Source organism: Silurus aristotelis, assembly GCF_946808225.1.
Source record: "Silurus aristotelis genome assembly, chromosome: 21".
Taxonomy (NCBI): Eukaryota; Metazoa; Chordata; class Actinopteri; order Siluriformes; family Siluridae; genus Silurus; species Silurus aristotelis.
In genome coordinates this window covers 171194-192002 of record NC_139594.1, presented here as the reverse complement: position 1 = coordinate 192002, position 20809 = coordinate 171194, and the positions used below count along the sequence as shown (strand labels likewise).

At 40.1% G+C, this 20809-nt stretch overlaps 2 protein-coding genes and 2 pseudogenes across 4 annotated transcripts in view; 1 reads left to right on the top strand and 3 right to left on the bottom strand.

Moving 5' to 3' along the window:
• Positions 1-20809, bottom strand: part of LOC310716793 (uncharacterized protein) — a 116634-nt gene that overhangs the window by 77945 nt on the left and 17880 nt on the right. The gene's annotated exons all lie outside the window — the stretch shown is intronic.
• On the top strand, positions 4550-5742 carry LOC310716595 (putative nuclease HARBI1; annotated as a pseudogene). Its single transcript has 2 exons — positions 4550-4571; positions 4723-5742. The product of its transcript is annotated as a putative nuclease HARBI1 (transcript).
• Positions 7621-8894, bottom strand: LOC310716594 (olfactory receptor 6N2-like; annotated as a pseudogene). Its single transcript has 2 exons — positions 8162-8894; positions 7621-7626 (listed from the first exon to the last, which is right to left on the bottom strand). The product of its transcript is annotated as an olfactory receptor 6N2-like (transcript).
• LOC310716634 (olfactory receptor 52D1-like) lies at positions 14268-15212 on the bottom strand (the record flags this gene model as incomplete). The annotated part of the gene is made up of 1 exon (XM_083523916.1): positions 14268-15212. The coding sequence occupies one exon, from the start codon at positions 15210-15212 to the stop codon at positions 14268-14270; it is 945 nt and encodes a 314-aa protein (XP_083380042.1).

Sequence of the window (20809 nt, the reverse complement as noted above, 5' to 3'; positions counted from 1 at the left end):
ACACCTACTGACTAAAGACTCGACTTGAACACTGAGACTGTGTCTGAATCCCGAACACCGATTGGAAGGTTGTTCCATAACTGTAGGGTTTATAAGAGAAACATCTGCCCCCTGCTGTAGTCTTTATTATTTGAGGAACCAACAAATAGCCTGCACCTTTACATCTCTACATCCTCTACATCTGGCTCTTTCACACCAACTACCTGCATGTCTTCCCTCACCACATCCATATACCTCCTCCTTGGTCTTCCTCTTTTCCTTCTTCCAGGTGGCTCCACCCTCAGCATTCTCCTACTGATATACCCCATGTCCCTCCTCTGCACATGTCCAAACGATCTCAATCTCACCTCCCTCACCTTGTCTCCATAACGTCCTACATGCGCTGTCTCTCTTATAAACTCATTTGTAATTCTGTCCATCGTTGTCACTCACGACGAAAACCTTAACATCTTCAGCTCTGCTACCTCCAGCTCCACCGCCTGTCTTTTACTCAATACCACTGTCTCTAAACCATACAACATCTCAGGTCTCACCACAGTCCTATAAACTTTCCCTTTCACTCTCACAGATACTCTTCTGACACAAATCATTCCTGCTATCACTCTTCTCCACCCACTCCACCCTGCCTGCACTCTTTTCTTCACTTCTCTAATACACTTTCCATTACTTTGCACTGTTGACCCCAGGTACCTGATCTCCTCCACCAGCACCTCTTCACCACCATGAGCCCCTGTCTGGCCTCTTCCCTGAACCTCACACTACACTCTTCCTCCTTCAGTTTCCACCATCTTATTCTTCTTTCAGTCCTCACTCTCCTTCTCTTCTTCTTCGCCTCCAAAACCATCCTACAGACCACCATCCGATGCTGTCTAGCTACACTGTCCCCTGCCAACACCTTACAGTCTCCAATCTCCTTCAGGTTGCATCTCCTGCAGAGAACATAGTCCACCTGTGTGCACCTTCCTCCACTCTTATACGTCACTCTATGATCCTCCTTCTTCTTAAAATAAGTGTTCACCACTGACATTTCCATCCTTTTAGCAAAATCTACCACCATCTGCCCTTCCACATTCCTCTCTTTAAAGCCATACCTACCATCACCTCCTCATCACCTCTGTTCCCTTTACCTACATGCCCATTAAAGTCTGCCCCAATCAACAATCGTTCATTCCTAGGTTTTCCTTCTACCACTTCATCTAATTCACTCCAGAATTTTTCCTTCTCCTCCATCTCACAACCTATTTGTGGAGCATAGGCACTGATGACATTTATCATCACCCCTTCAAATTCCAGCTTCACGTTCATCACTCTATCAAAAACTCTCTTCACCTCCACTACACTCTTACTGTACTCATTTCTTCAGAATCCCCCCTACACCGTTTCTCTTCCCATCCACACCATGATAGTACAGTTTAAACACCTCTAATGTTCCTGCTCTTACTCCGTTTCCACTTGGTCTCCTGAACACACAACATCTCTACCTTTCTCCTCTCCATCATATCAGCTCCCTCTCTCCCTTTACCAGTCATAGTACCAACATTTAAAGTACCAACCCAAACCTCCACTCTCCTCTACTTCTCCTTTCCCTGCTGTCGCTGTAAACGTCTTCCTCCTCTCCTTCTCCTTCTTTGGCCAACAGTAGCCCAATTTCCACCGCTTCCCTGTCGGCGAACAGTACCTCTGGTGGTTGTTGGTAACCCGGGCCTCGTCTGATTCAGTATGAAATTCTGATTCGTGATCCACATATTCGATTTTTTCACGTTTTACGCTGGATGCCCTTCCTAACACAACCCTCTCTATTTATCCGGGCTTGAGACCCACACTGAGTGACCTGGCTTGTGCAACCCTAATGGTTGGGTTACCGTTAAATGCTTTATACGTCATTAGTATAAATAATACAGTCAGTATTTTATAATCAGTGTGAGATGTAATTGGGAGCAGTGTAGATGATTAAAACAGGGGTGATGTGCTCATATTTTCTAGATCTAGTGAGGACTCTTGCTGCTGCATTCTGAACTAACTGAAGGTCGGCAAAAGTTTTCTCTAGCTCTGTCTCCATTTCCATATATGCCTTATATGCCACCCCCCGCACAGACACATCTGTCTGTTTCTACGTGACTATGTTCATTTTAATTCATTCATTCATTTTCTCCCGCTTATCCGTAATTCGGGTCGCCCAAGAGTGGCAGCTTGGCGATACCGGGGCTTGAACCCCAGGCCTTCCGATCGGCAACCCAGCGCCTTAACCGCTGGAGCCACCACTTACCCTCATTGTTTTTCATTTTAATTCAGTATTTTTTTTTATGCAAAATAATTTAACTGAAAAGTAACTCGCATTACTTTTTTTTAAAAAATGTGTAAATTTATAAAGTAAAGCGCTACTTTACTCGTTACTCCAGAAAAGTAATATTATTACGTAACGCACGTTACTTGTAACGTCTTACCCCCAACACTGGAGGTCGGTGCTTGCGCATACTATTTATTGACCTTAGCACACAAGACTCCTGAAGTCAAGATAATTGTTTGTTTTCTTTCCTCTCTGTTTTCTAAATAAATATTAGTAATTAACCTCAGTAGTGGTGAGCAAACAAAAGGAGCAATGTAGGATCATTCACCATTACAGATCCATTGGTGACTGTGGTGAAGAAAAACTCATCCTCATCTTCAACACTGAATGTCCATCATTACAGTTCCATCAGTGTTGAGGTTATAAGGTGTTCACTGATGAATCAAAGTTCTTGAGTTGCTTAGTAACTTCATGGATCTTTAGACTGTTGATGTGGAACCATTTACATGAGCCTCAAAGGAAAACTCGAGTCAATAATCACACCAAGGTTTTTGACTGTTCTACGTTGATGGAATAAAGGGAACAGCTCTCTCCTGGCTCAGGTCTTATCTGACTGATTGCTATCAGTTTGTTGATGAGTTCTCCACAATCTCTGAAGTAAAGTTTGGTGTTCTGCAAGGATCTGTCTTAGGCCCACTGCTATTCTCTTCATATCTGCTGCCTCTGGGAAAAATTATGCATAAACATGGTATTCGCTTCCATTGCTATGCTGATGATACACAGCTGTATATTTCAGCAAAGCCAGATGAGAGAGATCAGCTTAACAATGTTAAGGAGTGTGTAAAGGACATTAGACAGTGGATGCTTGATAACTTCCTTCTGCTTAACTCGGATAAGACAGAAGTACTTTTACTAGGACCACATGCAGCTAGAAGTAAACTTTCCGATTCCATAGCATCTCTGGATGGTGTTTCTGTCTCAGTGTGTACAGCAGTCAAAGACCTTGGTGTGATTATTGACCCGAATTTTTCCTTTGAGGCTCACGTGAATAATATCACCAGGGCCCGGTTTTTCAAAAGGTTTAATCCGGATTAAATTGATCCGGATTTAGTAATCCTTTTTTTGCGATCCGTGATCACGTAATCCATCTTACTTCTTGAGCCAGTTTTTCAAAGCAACATCGGATTGGATCAATCTGATCCGGATAGGAATTTTTCAGTATCACCAAATCTGGATAACCAGTGTTCAAACAGGATAGGAAATCACAATGTAGAACTATAGATATGTAAAGAGCAACAAGTAGAATAGCCAGTGTGGGGTCAATAGAAGTTTATTATTATTTGAAATGAAAACACACACATTTAAAAGAAACTAAACACAGGAAAAACCCCACCCCATCCTCTTCCAGCAGTCCGCTCATCTGAGACCTACAACACAAACACGGTACATTGAGGATATTTATAACAAGTTTCAAATATAGATGTATTGAATAAAAATAAAAAAAAAGACTTAATGTCAAATACTCCACAATAATTTCAGACTTCCTCATCTGATGTGGAGAGACCAGCTTGTCTGAGCGTAGCCTTTAGGAGGCGGATCTCAAGTCTGGCCTTGGTTTGCTGCAGTTTGGTCAGAGTCAGTTGTTCCTCTGCCAGATGAAGCTGTGCTTCTGCCCTTTCAGTCTCTTTTTGCAGAAGTGCCTTGTAATCATCATCTTTGTTTAATGAAGGGCGCTTCAAGCCTTTGCTCTGAGATCCTGTGGCAACTACCACTGGCTCAACCAATGAGGATCCAGCTTCTTCCTCAGGAACAGAGCTGAGATTCAATATAAATACGCTCTCTGGATCAGCCTCAGGAGGAACTGGCAGATTCTCCTCCTCCTCCTCAATCCAATGCTCGCCATCCACTACAACACCTTGAATACCATGGAGAGCTTGCGACTTCTCACCTCCAATGATGTCGAGGACCACATCTCCCCTCTTAAATGGCTTGTTGCCTGTTTGTGGGTTTTTGGCTTCAGCATGGTCCTTTGTTGCCCTGGCCTTAAGATTCCTCCACCGCAATTTGATTTGGTCTGTGGTCCTCCTCTGGCCAGACCCTATGGCATTCACATTTTCTGTGATTAAAATCCAAACATCATTTTTCTTTTTGTTGGTATCCTTAGCAGAATTAAAACTTCCCACTATTGTTCCATAATGGCACCGAACACCCTCTAGTAGTGCATTGGTTTCAGCAGCAGTGAAGTTACAGCTTCTTGAGTCCATGGTTCCGTTGCTTTACTATAGTGAACATTGTTCATCAATTATAGGCCTTGGGTCCAATTGCCTCAATTGAACACAAGCCAAAACTAATCAGTTGTAATAGGTGTGTCTAAAAAAAAAACAACTACACAGCCATATAAATCAGCCTTTCTCAGAGGATTCACAAAGAGACAGGTGTTGTCCACCGCCACCACCACTTTGCCAGGAGAGGATACCGTCAAAGGGTGTATGTTGAACGTACCAAGCCACTGGAGCAATACACCACTGAGGAGCTGTATGTCCGGTTTCGCTTTGGGGAGGCTGATATAGAGTACCTTTTGAACCTTCTCAGGCCAAAACTTCAACACAGAACCCAAAGGAGTCACGGTCTGTCTGTGGAAGACCAGATCCTCATTGCTCTCCGATTTTATGCATGTGGGACTTTCTATCAGGTTGTTGGTGACTATATGGGAGTGGTGAAATCAGCTGTGTGTGATGTGGTGAGAGATGTGTCAATCGCACTGGCCAGCCTGGTCAATAAATTTGTTTCTTTTCCAAAGGACCACCAGATTGCCCAGGCCAAGCGCAGCTTTTTTCTTTTGGGGAATATGCCCAATACTATTGGAGCAATCGACTGCACACGTGCATATACAAGCACCTCGTGAGAATCATTGGGAGTTTATAAACAGAAAGAGGAGGCACAGCATCAATGTCCAACTTGTGTGTGATGCTGACCTCATCATCACCAACTGCGTTGTCAAGTGGCCTGGGTCTGTCCATGATGCACGCATCCTGAGTGAGAGCGCTCTATATAGAGACCTCCAAACAAACTGACCGGATGGCATAATATTAGGAGACAGTGCCTACCCACTCCTAACATGGCTGATGACTCCTTTTCTAACAGCAAATACACCGGCGCAGGCACGCTTCAACACTGCTCATTGCAGAGCAAGATGTGCAATTGAGCGTTTAAATGGAGTTCTTAAGAGGCGCTTTGCATGCCTTAACTACCTGAGAGCGGAACCACAGAAAGCATGCAACATAACCCTTGCCTGTATTGTCCTGCACAACATCGCTACTAAGCGCAATGTCCCTCTCTGTGCTGACAATGATGCACCTGAGCCCCTTGGAGACCCTAACCAACCTCCTGCATTCTGCCAGAACGAGCAAGCAGGACGTGCAACAAGGGACGCAATAGTTAGACACTATTTCTGATTTGGAATTGTTTTGGATTTTTGGATTTCAAAAATCAGTGATTGCCATTCTTTGCATTTTTGGGGTTATTCTGCAATCATTGCATGCATCACTAATAAATATTCTAAAAACAAAAATATTTTCGAATTGTGATGAATATATATATATCAGTTAGTGACAGAATACCATTTATTGTTTTTTTTCAATTTTGATAGCTGTTTGGGGGATTATTGTATGAGGCCAAACTCTTTCTACTTTGCTGTAGGCCTATACTGAAAGGCTGAATATGTTAAAGCCTACCTAATCACTGTAGCCTGATGGATGAACAAATAAAATTAAAACCTTATGAATAAATAGGATATCTTGTAAGATACTGCATGATCCAAATATAGTATTATTTGATACATTTTTAAAGTTTTCATTACATTTTGGGCATGGAATCCACGCTGAATCCACCCTTCTGATGGGATCAGTTTAATCCAGATTTTTTGGATCAAAGTGATCCAAATCCTACAAAAAAGTTCTGAAAAACCCAAACTAAAGGTTTGATCCGGATCAAAACCAAGATTGGATTACATGATCTAATCCGATTATGTAATCCGTTTTTTCTTTTGAAAAACCCATTTTCAAGATTTTATTCAATCCGTTATCCAAAATCCTAGTGGATTACTTTTGAAAAACCGGGCCCTGGATCTCCTTCTTTCACCTTAGAAATATTGCTAAAATTAGAAATATGATGCCGTTACAGGATGCAGAAAAACTACTAACCCTCTCACGCCGCAGTATCTGGGTGAACTTCTGTACCAGTATAATCCTCCATGCCTACTTAGTTTAAAGGGTGCAGGCTATTTGTTGGTACCTAAAATAATGAAGACTACACTAGGGGGCAGATCTTTCTCTTATAAAGCCCCACGGTTATGGAATAGCCTCCCAATCAGTGTTCAGTGAACACACCATGCTCTGGTGGCCATGGACTTGAACTCTGCAAGATCACCACCAGGTCCGTTCATTAAGGCAACCATGCCAGTTTTTAGCACTTCCCGTGCCAAAGCGTGCAGCTAGCATATGGATGGTTTAGCCTGATTGTCTGCTCCCTGGCCTTGGCTCTGGACAATCACTTGTTAACTAGTCCTGTTCTGAGACTATGAGCTATGCTGCAAAAAATAAGAGTGTCACTCCTTGCCCTGAAAATTGCTCTAATTATTTAGAAAGCCCAGAAGGTTTTTCGAGCACCACATGGACATCCAGCAGTTCAGTAACCATAACCTGTTGTAAGCTACATCACACAAAACAATTTTTTTTTTTACATATGCAGAAATATGGTCCTGTGAGCACAACAATTCTCCACATATTCCAGAATGACAATAAAGTTCAACTAGAGCTCAACTAGAGGATATTCTCTATTCAGTTTTTCTTTATATTTTTTATGTTGTAGACGGTCTATACTTTTTTTTTTTAATTTTTGCGTTTTGTATTGATTGTTCGTTACAGATTCCTTAACTATATTAAGCTGGTGTTTGCCATCTGACTTTGCTTGAAACAAACAATTGTGTGACATAAGTATAGCAGTAGAATCGATGCTTAAACATAAATCATACCCAGAGGTATTGTATAAAAGAAAAAAGCAGAGGCCTACAACAGATGATAATTAACTATTAATTGCTCTCAGTTGGTTAAAAGTTTACCTTAAGCTGAACTTACCACCTAAGGGAAAAATATTGGGGGTAATTCCCAGTTTAAACTCCCTTGCTACTCAATTTGTCATGTTTTGGAATTGCAACTAGCAGCATTTATGGAATACGAGCCACAGATTTCCTACTACAGACCCCAAGCTATGAACAGCAAACATTTTACATATAGCAGTGAGTCAAATAAAAAAACATAAAATTGCATTGTCTTCTATATCTGACATGTACAAAGATTGATATACATTACACACAGTCTTTAATATTTACAGAATTACTTAAACCTGACCATTATACGGCCCATGACAGAATACTATTAACATGAGGTAAATTTTGATCTTTGTTGTAATCAGATGGACATAAGTGGCCTGCATAGACAGTCATAAGACATATTGCATAACAATGTTCATTGTTAAAAGCGCTATACAAATACAAATTCATTGAATTGAATTGCATAATAAATTATATTCTCATTATTTAATGGAAAATATATATTGAATATATTAGACATTTTGTGTACAGATTTGTGCTTCATATAGAATATAATATACCAATTCCAAATACAATATTTAACTAAATTGATGTAGTAACATTATAATATAATGTTCAAAATGGAAATGAATGAATATTGATCTATTTTCAACATGCAAAAAAACCCCCCAAATAATCAGTCTCCTGATACTGTTAAAAATCTCATGCATTTTTAATCCATATATTATTGGATTTATGAGAGGAGGAACAACTAACGGGATTACCGACAGGATAATGGTAATTGCATGTGGAATTTGTTTTGATTCTATTCTGTTATTTATTACTTCAAAACATGCATTGATGGAGAAATTTATGAAAATTAAAAGATGTGGTAAACAGGTCTGTAAAGCTTTTCTTCTAAAATCTTTTGAATTCTTTAAACACACAGCAAGAATTCGAATGTATGAGAAGATGATAAAAATCACTGGAGGAAATACAGCGATGCTGAAAATAAATGAGTTATTCAGAGATATTTCACCACAGCTTAATTTCACAATAGAATAATTATCACAGTATATTCTGTTTAATTTTGATTTACACAGCTGCAGACGGGATGTTAGAAGAACACCAACAGCATTTTCACAGCAAGGCACAAACCATGACAAAAATTAGCTTTCTGACAGTGGACATTTTTATAAGAGTTGCATAATGTAAAGGTTTACAGATGGACACATATCTGTCATAAGCCATAGCTGATAAGAGTGTAAACTCTGATGATCCATATGTGTAAATACAAAATGCCTGAAATAAACAAGCTCCAAAAGAAGTGATTTGTTTTTCAGACAGTAAATCAGTGAGAAGTTTTGGATAAAGTGCAAATGATCCAAAGAGAGCATTACAAAGTAAAGCAGCAATTAAAATGTACATGGGCTCATGGAGACATTTCTTTTTTAATATAACTGAAATAATAACAGTATTAAAACAGATAATCATTATATAAAATATGAAAGTAAACATAAAATAAAGATATCTGTAATGCTCTAAATCCACATGTCCCTCTAGGGTTAAATATGTTACATTGACTGAATAATCCATTTATTTTGACAATTAGTCTATGTTATTTTCTGGTAGTCCTTCAGAGAGCACAGTGTAAAGATAAACCTCTGCTGGTGTGAAGAAATCTCTGTCACAGACATTTATACTCCAAATCAATCTCAGAGGTGTTTTTCTCATCCATACACATTTTTTATTAGCTGATTTGCTAAAAGATAAGACCCACCTTCTTCCCAATCTCCAATCTTCCTTTCAATAGTGTTTATACATATATTATATTTCAATAGAGTTTAATAATAATAATAATAAAAATATAACATACTAAGTACTCAATTATCTGATCTAATATACTGTATGATGAGGCAGGATCTAAATGCTTATACTCAGCATGTTGTTTATTAGGACAAATTCATAGTGTAGTTCCACTGGCTAGCAGGAGAAGATATAGATTAATAAATTCATATTTAAAAACTCCAAAAACAGATTAGGGTTTAAAAAGGAAATACAACTACAAAACACAGTGAACATAGCTTAAAGCACTAACACATGGCTTACAAAAATAACAGATGATCTGGATTTAAAACTCATCAAGATAAACATGTCAAGTGGGTACTGGAACCAGGGGTGGGATTCCCCTTACTTGCTACAGAAGGTGGGCTTTGCATTGGACCACTGACCTCCATTTATCACCAGTATGCAGACATACTAATCAATATAGAGTTCAGAGTAGGTAAAGTTTTCTGTCAGTTTAATAGCAGAGGTGAAACTGATCATAAATTTAATGTCACTAAAGGGGTGTAATATAAAGCAGCATTTTATTGGTTATAAACAAATATTCGGTAAAATGTGTGTATTGCTATTTTGCGTTACTGCCATTATAAAGTATAATGCATTAAACTCTGCTGTTCATTAGACTTTTTAGGTCAGACTTTGTGTGGGCTTTAACTGCTTTGGTGCATCATTGGATATATTACTTGTATAACTTGGATTACTTGTAACTTTTCTCCTAATAAGGAAAAGCCATTAAAATAACTTTGGTATGGTCAGTAAATATGAAAACTCACATCCTTAAGATGGGTTTTTTGTACTATGAGATTTTAGTCATTTAGTAATCCCAAAACATATCTCAAATTAAAATTTATTTGTCACATACACATTCATACGGAGTACGACATGCAGTGAAATGCTTTTTACGACTGTCCAACATTAAAACATAAAAAATAGAAATAGAAAATATTTTGTTTTTTGAATTCCAGAAAGGGATGGACGAGTACATCAGATATTGACAGAATACTGAATAAAGTAATTTAGTGTGATTTGTCCTTGATCCACTGTGGTGACCCCTAATGGGGGAAGCCAAAAGAAGAAGAAGTGTGATTTGTTGTCCATGTGCAGTATGGTGTGGCATAAAGTGACGCTGTGCTGTGCAAGTCCAGAGTTAAGATGTCATATAAGTATTGCAAAAAAAGAAGTCCAGGTAGTAGTTCCTGGGTTTTTCTTAGTTTCAACTCTGAATGGCCTGTGTGAAGAAGCTCCTCTTTATTCTCTCTGTTTGCTTTCAAGGAGCTGAATCGCTTCTTTGAACGTAACAGAGAAAAGAGTCAATTGTTGGGATGGCTGAGGTCCTTCACAATCTTCCTGGCTCTGGTCCTGCGTGCTCTTTATTTTGCCAGTTCATCAAAGTCTGGAGTAAGTTTTGTTGTGGCAATTCTCAGGATAGATCCGAGGCATTGGTCAGTTAACCTGGATCTGTGAGGGGCTTTGTTGATGTTCATGACGCTGAATGTCTGCTCACATACGTAGGTCAAACCAAACAAAGTCAGCATCTTTTGTGCCGTTTTCCAAAAGTTTGGAAACATGGCTTCGTTAAGTAAAGCTTAAACGTCATTCAGTTTATGAGAGCTAAACTTCTCCTTTAAGACGGAGTCAGACTGAAGATCGATCAGTTCCAATTGCACTTCTTGTGGTGAGGTTTCAGGGTCTTGTGACGGGACAGGACACCAGCTGAAGTGACTTTTCAATGTTTTCAAAGTCAGAGCGATGGCTGAATTCTTTGTGCAGGTCATCCAGTAATTTGCTGTATTTATTTGCGTTTTGCTCTTTCTGCGTGCCAAGTGTGGCGAAATGAGTGAAAGATGTGTTTGCAATTTGTCTGGAGAATAAAGTTAGCTTAGATTTGAGGGCTGTAACATGTTTGTGCACAAACTGATCTTTCCCCTGTAGTTTCTCATTCAAGTGTGAAAATATGTCCACAGCAAACGCAAAATCACAAAACCAGTTCTTGTTGCTTAGATCAGGAAATTCGTCAGATTTCCCCACCGACTCCAATCTCCTCTTTCAGGTCCCACACTCGTTGAAGCACTTTGCCCAAACTCATCCAGCGGACACGAGAGTGGTACAGCAACTTCTGATGAGCCGCATCAGTTTCCTCCAGGAACTTGATGAATTGTCGTTGCTGAAGTCCCCGCGCACGTATAAAGTTGACAAGTTTTACGACTGGATTTACGACATGATTAAGCTGCAATAAAGACTTGCAAAGCGATCCCTGATGGATGATGCAGTAAAGGAACATAACATACTGCTCAGGGTTTTCCTCTTTCACTTTATCCTGTTTTCTTTTCAGCAGCCCAACATTTTTTCCAGTTAAATTTGGTGATCCATCCGTCGTAAAATTGGCAAGTTTACTCCAAGGTAGCTTATGTCTTTTAATGGCAACAGACACCGTGTTTTATAAATCTCCTCCCCGAGTTTTTCCCTTCAGGGACTCCATGATCAAAAACTCTTCTGTTATCTCAAAACTATCATTAATCCCTCGGATGAAAATTAGGATCTGAGCAGTGTCTTTTAAGTCGTTGCTTTCATCCAGTGCTGGTGAATATAAATTGAAGGACTCAGCTTTTTTGTTTATTTGGCTGGCTACATCTTCGTCAATCAGTTCCATACGGCGAGTCACAATTCTGCGTGACAAACTGATTTTTCAAACTTGCCTTGGCTCTCCGGACGCAAGACACCTGCCGTCTGTACATTCTTTTAAAAACTCGCCTTCGGAGAAAGGCTTGCTAGCTTTTGCTAATTTTAATGCCAGCAAAAAAACTTGCCTTGGTACTTGACTCTTGAATTGCAGTTTGCTGGTGAGTCTGTAAATTAGCTGCCAACCTCTGAGCCATAGCCGCCCGTTCCTGCGTTGACTGCTTGCTAGCGTAGTTGGCATGCTTCATAGCAAAGTGACGGCTGATATTGTACTCTTTGAAAACCAAGATTTAGCATATTAGGCATACAGCCTTTGATCGGACTTCAGTTAAAAAATATTTTGTTATCCACTCCATATTAGACACTCACACTATCCACTTTTCTTTTCTTTCATAAGCTCATTTTTGCAAAAGGGTTTATAAAATGGTCACGTTCGGCGGGCCGGATTAATAAGACCAACGGGCCATAGTTTGCCCATGTCTGCTCTAGATGATGGAGCCCCACTTAAGACCAAAATGATCAGGGAGAAAAAATCAGCACAGTGGTATAATGATCATACACGCACCTTAAAACAGACCACTCAAAAATTAGAACGTAAATGGAGTCAAACCAAATTGACAGTATTTGAAATAGCATGGAAGGAGAATCTCCTGAGTTCTAGAAAATCTTTTAGTGCTGCATCAGGCAAAAAATACAGACGATTAAAATAAATCCAAACTATTTTATAAATAACCCTGTAGACAGCAGTGTCATTGTAACAGACCATCAATTACAAAGTTTTACTCCTATTCAAGAGAACGACTTCATTTCATTTATTTCCTCATCAAAATCATCAACCTGCATCTCGATCCCTCGCCTACAAGTTTCCTCAAACATATATAATATATCATCAGCATAGCAATGATGCAAAAATAGCAGATAATTAAGCAAGAATACTTGACTGGGATTAGGCAAGATGTCACAACTGGCCTTGTTACAGGTGAAGCCCAGTCTGGAGAACCTTGCTAAAGCTAATGGCAGTCTGCTAGAAGTGCTTTAAGTGTATGTTCTGTGTGTAGCCCTGTGTTGTGTATGTATCTGTGTTCTGTGTGTAGCTCTGTATTGTGTATGTATCTGTTTTGTGTATGTAGTTCTGTGTTCTGTGTGTAGCTCTGTGTTGTGTGTGTAGCTCTGTGTTGTGTATGTATCTGTGTTGTGTATGTATCTGTGTTGTGTATGTATCTGCAGATACATACAGAACACAGAGCTACACACACAACACAGAGCTACACACACACACACACACACACACACACACACACACACACACACACACACAACACAGAGCTACACACAGAACTGCATACAGAACACGTGAAAATGCCGTCAGTATCAAGAGCGAATTTAAAAATAAAAGTCTCTTAACAGCGAACAGCAAAATGAACACATTACTCAAAGCTGAAACAGAAATAATTTAAGACTACAATAAGGATTTTAGTAAAAAAGCAAATTATGTATTACATTTATATTGCACTCATAACTTGTTACACAACGATAGACGAAAGGGAAATCCAGGAACCAGCAATGGTCACAGCAGGCAGAAGACAATGAGAAAACAAGGGCAGCAGTGTTAGGGTTAGGGTTAGGGTCAAACATGTGAAGGCAATAGTACATGGAAACATGAGACTTAGTACATGGCACAAACAAAACATACAGCTAGTTAGTTAGTTAGTTAGTTAGTTAGTTAGTTTGGTAATAACTTTAAACAACTTGAGTAAGTGTTTGTATTACTTTTAAATTTCTCCTGTTTGGAACTGGGAAGAGTCTGTAATTGGTTCCTCGGCAGGGGCTTATGGGAACTGCAGTCCAATCGGACAGTCTGCGTGTTGAGGGCACCCTCTGATGGTGAGTGGGATGAATGAAATGGAGCGGATTTGTAACACAAATGTTTTCATTTTTATTCTTACATTTCTTTAAGATTTCTGATATGCAAGTCGATCATAAAAAATTACTAGAAGGAATAAAGCAAAGCTGAAAATAAATATAAAATTTCCACTACAGCATAATTGAACAATTAAGTTAATATGACCACGTATGTTTAATTAACAATGAGCCAGCAGAAATGGGTGTTAGGAGTTGAAGACCTTCCTCTTCCTGAAACACTTAAATTATCACTTTTCAAGTTTACTTCATAAAAATCAGCTGATTTATTTTAAGTTTGTAATCTAGTGCACAGTGTAGATTTATTCATTGCTGGAGACTCAAAGCACTTTTGTTGGCCACTCTGGACACGGACGTCTGCTAAATGCTGTAAATGTAAATGTAAATGTAGTGTAACAGATAAAGCCACTTTAAATTACTTTAAGTCATAAATAAGAGTAAAAGAATCTAAAAAGAAACTTGTGCTCTTGTTTGACATTTAAATATTTTTTTTATATTAGTATAAATCTCTTGCAGTTTTAATCCATAAATAATGGGATTGAATAAAGGGGGAATGATTAAAAATTCCACTGACAGGATCATGGTAATAATGTGGGGAATTTGATTTGATTCGAGTCTAGAATTAATAATTTCAAAACTTGTGTTGACAGAAAAATTGATGAAAATCAGCAGATGTGGTAAACATGTCTGTAAAGCTTTTCTTCTGAAATCTTTAGAATTCTTCAAACACACAGCAAGAATCCTGACATATGTGTAAAGTATAAAAATTACTGGAGGAAATAGAGCAATGCTGAAAATAAAAAGTCCATATAAGTTATTAAGAGATGTTTCATTACAGCTTAGTTTTACAATAGAATAATTATCACAGTATATTCTGTTTAATTTATATTTACACAACTGAAGACGGGATGTTAGCATAATGGCTATACCAACTTCACAACTTGGCACAAACCATGATAAAAATATGAGTTTACTGACAATGTGCATCTTTACAATTGAGGCATATTCTAAAGGTTTACAGATAGACACATATCTGTCATAAGCCATAGCTGATAAGAGTGTGAACTCTGATGATGCATATGTATAAATACAAAATGCCTGAAATAAACAAGCTCCAAAAGAAGTGATTTGTTTTTCAGACAGTAAATCAGTGAGAAGTTTGGGATAAAGTGCAAACGATCCAAAGAGAGCATTACAAAGTAAAGCAGCAATGAAAATGTACATGGGCTCATGGAGTTGCCTCTTTTTGCATATAACAAAAATGATAACCAAATTAAAACAGATAATCATTATAAACACTGTGAGAGTAAATGTAAAATAAATATATCTGTATCGTTGTAATTCAACATGTCCCCCCAGTGTTAAATATGTAATATTAGAAGAGTAATCCATTAGTTTATGAAAAGTTATCCATGTGATTTTATGGAAGTCATTCAGAGAGCAGCATGTAGATAAATCACAACTGAGAGGAAATCAGCTTCATGGATATTTATACTCTCTTATCCAGACTCATAGTCCTTAGTGATTTGCTGACAGCTACCAGAGAAAAATGCTTCCTGCTTCTTTCCTGAGCTTTTTTTTTTTTTTTCATTTTCTTTACTTTCAAGTTCTCTCTCCACCAAATAAAATGCCAAGTGTTTTTTCATCTGTGCAATAACATTTTGCTTTGAGGCACTCATGAAGGAGCAGGCTTAAGACCTGTTGAGGACCCAGAAGAGAGTTGAGAGTTGCTGCAACTGACAAACTTTCTGACCACACAGTTTCTCCTGCCATAGTAAAACATAGATTGAGTATGCAAGTATTAAGAGAGCAGTCCTGCAGCATATCTGCAAGACACCAGACTTGTTAGGCCACTGTTTCCAGTTGTTAGTGGTTGCTGGCTATGAAGGTAAACAGGGATTTTATTATCAAACTAATAGTACTGTAGTATTTCGTGTGTGTGTGAAGAGTGTATGTGAGGGGTGTGTGGGGTCATCCACAAGGCTGTTAGCTTTCCGAATGCAGCGTGTGGTGTAAATGTTTGTGAAGGATGGGAGAGAGCCTCCGATCTTCTCAGCTGTCCTCACTACCCTCTGTAGTGTCTTGCGATCTGAGATGGATTTGTCAACGTAACAAGACAGGTTGTTCGCTCCACACCAGGCTGTTAACTGGTGCACCTTCTCTCTGTATGCTGACTCATTGTTTTCGCTGATGAGACCCACCACAGTCATGTCATCGGCGAACTTGACGATGTGGTTCGAGCTGTGCATTGCTACACAGTCGTGAGTCAGCAGAGTGAACAGCAGTGTGCTAAGCACACAGCCCTGAGGGGCCCCAGTACTCAGTGTGGTGGTGCTGGAGATGCTGTTCCCGATCTGGACTGAATGAGGTCTCCCAGTCAGGAAGTCCAGGATCCACTTGCAGAGGCAGGTGTTCAGGCCTAGTAGGCTCAACTTATCGATCAGATGTTGAGGGATGATTGTGTTGAATGCTGAGCTGAAGTCTATGAACAGCATTCCTACGTATGTGTCCTTGTTGTCTAGGTGGGTGAGGGCCAGATGAAGGGTTGTGGAGATGGCATCGTGGAACTGTTTGGACAATACGCAAACTGCATGGGGTCCAGGGAGGGTGGAAGCTGGGTCTTAAAGTGCCCTATGACGAGCCTCTCAAAGCACTTTATTAGGATGGGTGTGAGCGCGATGGGACGATAGTCATTGAGCCAGGAGTGTGTACACTTCTTCGGCACAGGGACAATGGTCATTGTCTTGATGCACGTAGGAACAATGTTGCTGCTCAGGAAGATGTTGAAGATGTCAGTGAAGACATCTGCCTGAATGTTGTCTGGTCCAGCAGACTTCTGTGGGTTAACTCTGCATAGAGTTTTACTCACTTCAGCTGTGGTTAGAGCACCTTGTCACCAGAGTACCTGGTAATTGAGGGGGGGGGGTGGTCTTCCTCGCCTCCATGTTGTTCTGTACCTCAAACCGGGCGTAGAAGTCATTCAGTGCATCTGGGATGCCCTGCCACTGCTGTCCTGGAAGTGGTCGTGGATTCTCTTGGCATGTGTGCGCTTTGTCTCTATGATGGCATGGGACAGTTTGGCCCTTGCTGTTCTTAAGGCCATCTTGTCCCCTGCTCTGAAGGCAGCGCACACACTTTTGTGGTCATCCACGGCTTCTTTTTGGAGCGTGTAGTGATAGTCTTGGAGATGGTCACGTAATCAACGCAGTTGCTGATGTAGCTGGTCACTGATGATTTGTACTCCTCTACAAATCGCCGTTGGTTGCAGCCTCCCTAAACATCCTAGTCAGTGCACTCAAAACAGTCCTGAAGAGCAGAGGTGGCTCCTGCTGGCCAGGTTTTCACCTGTTTCAGAACTGGTTTAGAGAGCCTGCTGAGAGGTCTGTATGTTGAAATTAACATAACAAAGAAGTGGTCTGAGTAGCCGAGATGGGGCCGGGGATGTTTGTGTAAACAAAATCCAGTGTGTTCGCTCCTCTCATTGCAAAGTCCACATGCTGATGGAGTTTATGGAGCACAGTCCTGAGATTCGCATGGTTGAAATCTCCGGCGATAATAAACAATCCGTCGGGGTGAGCATTCTGCAGGTCTGCTAATAGCGCCGTAGAGTTCACTCAGTGCCTCCTTAGCATTAGCGCTGGGAGGAATGTACACTCCGACAATGAAAACAGTGGTAATTCCCACGGTAAATAAAATGGTCTGCATCTTACAGTCACGAACTTCACTAGTGATGAGCAGCAGCGGGATACAAGCACAGAGTTCTTGCACCATTCCGTGTTGATATAAACACACACGCCACCACCGCGAGTCACCGCACAGAGCTGCGTTTCTGTCAGCACGAAAGGCGGTTAGTCCGTCTAGCTGGATGGTGGCTTCCGGAACTCTGTCCCTGAGCCATGTCTCTGTGAAGAAAAAGATGCAGCAGTCTTTGAACTCTCATCGTGTGGTCCACTGGAGTCGGATGTAATCCAATTTATTGTCCAGGGAGCAGAAGTTTAAAAGAAGAATGGATGAGAGAGCCGGCCGGCTAGGTTTAGCATTTAGCCTAGCATGGACACCCGCCCGCTTGCCGCACTTCCACTTCCTCGAGCAGCGCTTCCGTCATCCCCTCTCCCGGCCACCGGGCATCAGGTGACACGGAGGGTTGGGGGCCTGGTCTTTGTGGCAGAGGTCACATAGGTTATTAATTACATCATCATGCAGATTAGTGGTTGCATGATTCCTGTACTGTGACAGCATATGGTGGTCGTATACATTAACACAGCTGTCTCTGGTGTCCATGTATTATGAAAAGTCAGGCTAAATACGGTAAAAACACCATTTTTTGGATTCGGAGGGGCCGCTGCGTTACCGCTGCGCCGCCATATTGGATGTGTTCGGTAAATTGGGATATTTGTCGGTCAGACAGGGGGTATAGTTATATATATATTTGGCTGTCAAAATAAGTTTATATTAAATAATTTATTTTAAACGGCACTACATTTTATTAAAGCGCTATCAATTCAGCGCGCCTTACTCTTTTTAACATTCTTATAAAAATTATAAATACATAAATAAATAAATAAATATAAAAGAGGTGAAATTAAAACCTTCAGCACAACATACATTTATTCACAACCTCCTTTCTTTACTTAGATATAAAATAAAATAAAAAAAACACCAAAAAATATTTTTAATCAGTAAACATTTGTTTTATTTATGCGCCAAGTCTCAAATCAAACCCCAAATCCGCCATGATTCACACAATTAACCCTCTGGGTGGCGTTTTGTGGGTTTTTCCCTCATAATGGCAAATAAACTTAAATTACTGTCTTTATTGACTGTACAGATAAAAACAATACATCATTCAAATCTGTAAAATGTCTCATTTATGATAAAAGCTTCTTGATTTGACTTGAAGAGGTGCAGTTTCTCCGGTTTCACCTCATTAACTGTCCGTGTGGAAACATAGCAAAGGTTCCGTTTAGTGCCCTGATGATTTACGTCATTTAAACCATCATTATTACTTTAAAACATTTACAAACATTTTTTGTCTTCATGCTTTATGTTGCATCCATATTTCTACATGTCTATGTTGCTTAAAGTAATAAAAACAGGAATTATTAATATATGGTACATTTAGAAACGAGAAATGTGCGATTAAGTCGCGATTAAATATTTAATTTGATTGACAACCTCTGTACAATTATACATACAATGTACATATAACATTGTATATATTTTTTACTCCTAATTACATCTGCACTATTTTTTTATCTATATGTATCTTTATGTATTTATATTCTTACTGTACATTCTGCCCAACATTTCACATTCATGTGTATATAATGTGTGCGTATATATGTGTGTGTGTAATATATATATATATATATATATATATATATATATATATATATATATATTAAACTATGTTCAACCTGCATTCTCGATCCCTCACCTACAAGTTTCCTTAAACAGATCATTCCAGAGGGAATTGAACCTGTTTTAAAAAAAATAATAAACTCTTCTATTAGCACTTGTTATGTACCTAAACCCTTTAAACTGCAGTTATCCACCCCCTTAATTAAGAAACCTGACCTTCACACTGTCAGCTGTCCAACTACAGGCAAATATCAAATCTCCCCTTTATATAACCCTAACCCAAAATTTTAGAAAAGGTTGTAGCACAGCAGTTCTGCTCACATCTACTGAGGAATAACATTTACGAAATGTATCAGTCAGGATTTCAACCCAGCCATTAGGGGGGCACAAGCCAGTGTACTCTTAGTGCCGGTCCCAAGCCCGGGTAAATGGGGAGGGTTGCGTTAGGAAGGGCATCCAGCGTAAAACATGTGCCAAATCAAATATGCGGATCACAAATGAGAATTTCATACCGGATCGGTCGAGGCCCGGGTTAACAACGACCACCACAGGTATCGTTAGCCGACAGGGTACCGGTGGAAATTGGGCTACTGTTGGCCGAAGAAGGAGAAGGAGAGGAGGAAGGCGTCTACAGAGACGGCAGGAAAAGGAGCAGTGTAGGAGAGTAGAGGTTCGGGTTGGTACTTTAAATGTTGGTACTATGACGGGTAAAGGGAGAGAGATAGCTGATATGATGGAGAGGAGAAAGGTAGATGTGTTGTGTGTTCAGGAGACCAAGTGGAAAGGGAGTAAGGCCAGGAACATTGGAGGTGGGTTTAAACTGTTTTATCATGGTGTGGATGGAAAGAGAAATGGTGTAGGGGTGATTCTGAAGGAAGCGTACAGTAAGAGTGTAGTGGAGGTGAAGAGAGTTTCTAAAAGGGTGATGATCGTGAAGGTGGAAGTTGAAGGGATGATGATAAATGTCATCAGTGCCTATGCTCCACAAGTTGGCTGTGAGATGGAGGAGAAGGAAAGATTCTGGAGTGAATTAGATGAAGTGGTAGATGGTGTACCTAGGAAAGAACGATTGGTGATTGGGGCAGACTTTAATGGGCATGTAGGTGAAGGGAACAGAGGTGATGAGGAGGTGATGGGTAGGTATGGTTTTAAGGAGAGGAATGTGGAAGGGCAGATGGTGGTAGATTTTGCTAAAAGGATGGAAATGGCAGTGGTGAACACGTATTTTAGGAAGAAGGAGGATCATAGGGTGACGTATAAGAGTGGAGGAAGGTGCACACAGGTGGATTATCTTCTGTGTAGGAGATGCAATCTGAAGGAGATTGGAGACTGTAAGGTGTTGGCAGGGGTCAGTGTAGCTAGACAGCATCGGATGGTGGTCTGTAGGATGGTTTTGGAGGCGAAGAAGAAGAGGAGGAAAGTAAGGTTTGAAAGAAGAATAAGATGGTGGAAACTGAAGGAGGAAGAGTGTAGTGTGAGGTTCAGGCAAGAGGTCAGACAGGGGCTTGGTGGTGGTGAAGAGGTGCCGGATGATTGGGCAACTACTGCAGGAGTGATGAGGGAGGCAGCTAGAAAAGTACTTGGTGTGACATCTGGAAATAGAAAGCAAGACAAGGAGACGTGGTGGT